General features: G+C 42.1%; 1 protein-coding gene across 1 annotated transcript in view; it reads right to left on the bottom strand.

Moving 5' to 3' along the window:
• LOC107119848 (cytosolic phospholipase A2 epsilon-like) overlaps window positions 1-2,965 on the bottom strand; it is a 101,965-nt gene that overhangs the window by 78,022 nt on the left and 20,978 nt on the right. Inside the window, exon 2 of the mRNA XM_015422460.1 lies at window positions 1,332-1,401. Coding sequence (XP_015277946.1) covers window positions 1,332-1,401 — 70 coding nt within the window. The remainder of the gene's footprint in view (window positions 1-1,331; window positions 1,402-2,965) is intronic.

Consider the following 2,965-nt stretch of genomic DNA (forward strand, 5'->3'; position numbering starts at 1 on the left):
AAATTGGAAAGTCTACGCCCTTGCCTTCTCTTCCTCTCCCCACAACAGATGCCCTGTGAGGTAGGTGGGGCTGAAAGAGCTCTGAGAGAACTGTGACTGACCCAAGGTCACCAGCTGGCTTCATGTGGAGCAGTGGGGAATCAGATTAGAGTCTGCCACTCTTAATCACTACACCAAGCTCTTAACTTGATCAACTAAAGAAAGTGTAACCACATCTAAGCCTGGTAAATCAATATCAGCCAAACACTCTACCTTCCCCACTAATATCACCTCTGTATTGTCTGGATTACCCTTCAGGTGTTTATGTGCAGTCTCTTGACCACAGCCACAAGATGCTTTCACAGGGCCTTTAAAGCTGCTTCCAGAGACTTAGTCAATCAGATGAAAACATGGGTGTCACTTGCATATTGGTGACAGCTCTCTTTGAACTTCTAGGTGATCTTGTCAAAGGTTTAATATAGAGTTTAAAGAGCACTGGGAATAGAACAGATCCTCAGGACAGCCCAGAAATCAAGTCCCAACAAGCTGATTCTGCATCTCCCATGGAAACTTTCTGTTACTACAAAGAAGAAAAGAATTAAACCAGTGGACAGCTGTCCAACACACTGGTTGCAATCAGTCCACCAAAATATCATGGTTAACCATGCCAAATGCTGCCTAGATCTAACAAAATGAACCGAGATGAATTGTTCTTATTCAGTTTCAGCCACAGATCATTAAATGGCAGGCCATTTCAGCTTCTGAAAAAAGTATGGGAGGAGGCAGGAGCTCTTTGCCCCTTCCACTGCAGTTCCAAGAGATAAAGGGCTCCCTTTGATCTTTAAAATGACATTCCCTGCATCTGCTGTATGATTGCAGGGGAAGTATGTTTGGTCAAGGAAACCTAGTAATATATAGTTTGCCCCTAAGACCAACAGCGCTATTTGAGTTTTGAATCCAGGCCTGAAATCAGACTGAAATAGTTCAGGACAGATTTTTCATCCTGAAATGTTTGCAATTGCCCTGCCACAACCTGCCCCAAAAGGGGAGTTTGGTCATAGGCCAGTAACTGCCCACACCCTTCTTAAGAAAAGGTCTAATCACAGTTATAGATGCTTGAACATTTCAACTCACATTCATTTCACCTTGCCCTGATAACAATCTAGCTGCAGCATTTTGCAGAAGATGAAATTTGAGTAGCTTCACGTGGAGCATATTATAATAATCTTGAGGTTACTGTTTAACTCATGCATTTTTGTCGGGTGTCTTACCCTGTAATGGACAGTTACTGTTTAGAATCCCTTAGGAAGTAAGTGTCATCGGGGATTTTGCAAAACCACCAGGATACTCACATACATCTGCCATTTGTAGATTTTTTATTTGTATGATTTTCACAAACAGCAAGTTGCAAGGAAATTCCATCTGCAAAACAATAGCAAAATGTTTTATTGAACTAGGTGTATCTAAGCATATATGATCAATTGGTTTAGCCTCCAAAGTGGTGCAAGAGATCACAGAGAGCAAGGGCCATCATGGCATCATGTATAGTGTTCAGCTAGGATTGATGACATTGGGCCAGTCATTCTCTGTTAGCCTAGCCTAACCAACCTCACAGGGCTGTTGTAAGGATAAAATATGGAAAGGAAATCCCAAGTTCATTGGAGGGAAAGCAAGATAAAAATATACTAGAAAGGTACTTACAAATGTGATCACACTGAGCAACTCTTTGGGTGGAGCTACCTTATTTACCTGAGAAAACTATTTTTTTCCCTTGAAAATGCCATAAAAAAACAGGTGGAAGCAATTGTAAATGTTCATACCTTACAGGCATGTACAGTAATAAAAAATCATATGTATAATGCTTTTAGAGGGGGAGTAATCTTAAATACATGGTCCTCTTCCTTTGGGGTCAGGGCCGGCTCTCTCGCTAGGCCAACTAGGCACTTGCCCTGGATGGGGGCGCCGAAGTTCGCCCCCCTCCCCCGCCAAAAGCCAGCGCCGATCCCCGAGGCTCCCCTCCGTGTCCCTCCACGTCCTTCCCGCCTGCCCGAACCCTCTCCAGCGACCCATGGCCGGCGGGGAAAGTTTAAAGTTTTAAAAGGACAAGAAGCGGCTGGGACGATTACAAAAAAAAAGACGAGCTAAACACTTCTCGGGGCAAAGAGAGACTGTTGTTTGAGCCTCTACAAAAGGATTATAAAGTTTTCTTTGAAACAAGAAAGAAAGAAAGAGATATTTAGAACGGAATTCGTTACCTTGTGGCAACTTTTTATGACATCATGTTTCATTGCTGAGAACAGAGGAGTTTATTATGTCTATAGTCTATTGTAGAACTGCAAAGCACTTGACTTGTGTTGAATGATTCTCGGTTGCTAATATCTCTATGAGAGCTACTATCTGGTAAATGCGGTCAGCGCTGAAGAGAATATTGACAAATAATTTGCAAAGACTTTGGGCTTTGCTGGGCTGAACTGGGATGTTTGCTATCACATTAAAATGGGTGATCAGGTCACACAGAAAAAAATGCCAGATGATGGATGCTTAGACAGTTCCGCAGAAACCAACCTGCTGCAGTTGTCCTGGGAGGAGCTTCAGCTTATAATTGTTGATGCAGTCAATTTGGCAGTTAAAAAGGCTTTTGAACCAATACTAGACAAAAAAGATACTACACTAAGCCAAACTACAAGCAAGACAAAGGAACCTCAGCACCAAACTGCAAGATGCAGAGCAACACTACAATCAAGTTGACCCAATCTACAGAGAAAAGGAACCTCAGCACCAAACTGTGCAAGATGCAGAACACCACAAACAAGTTGATCCAATCTACAGTGAGAATAACCGGTCTACTAAAAGACTGTTAAACTCTGGAATCCTCAAAGTTTTAAAGAGAAAAATATTCCAGAGAGAAGATAAAACAGAATTTATGGGAAAATTGAATACAGATGGCGAGTCTTAAAAGAAATCTTCTCTACCTACAAGGGAAAGA

This window comes from Gekko japonicus, unplaced genomic scaffold (assembly GCF_001447785.1).
Source record: "Gekko japonicus isolate JY-2015 unplaced genomic scaffold, Gekko_japonicus_V1.1 scaffold1214, whole genome shotgun sequence".
NCBI classification, from domain to species: domain Eukaryota; kingdom Metazoa; phylum Chordata; class Lepidosauria; order Squamata; family Gekkonidae; genus Gekko; species Gekko japonicus.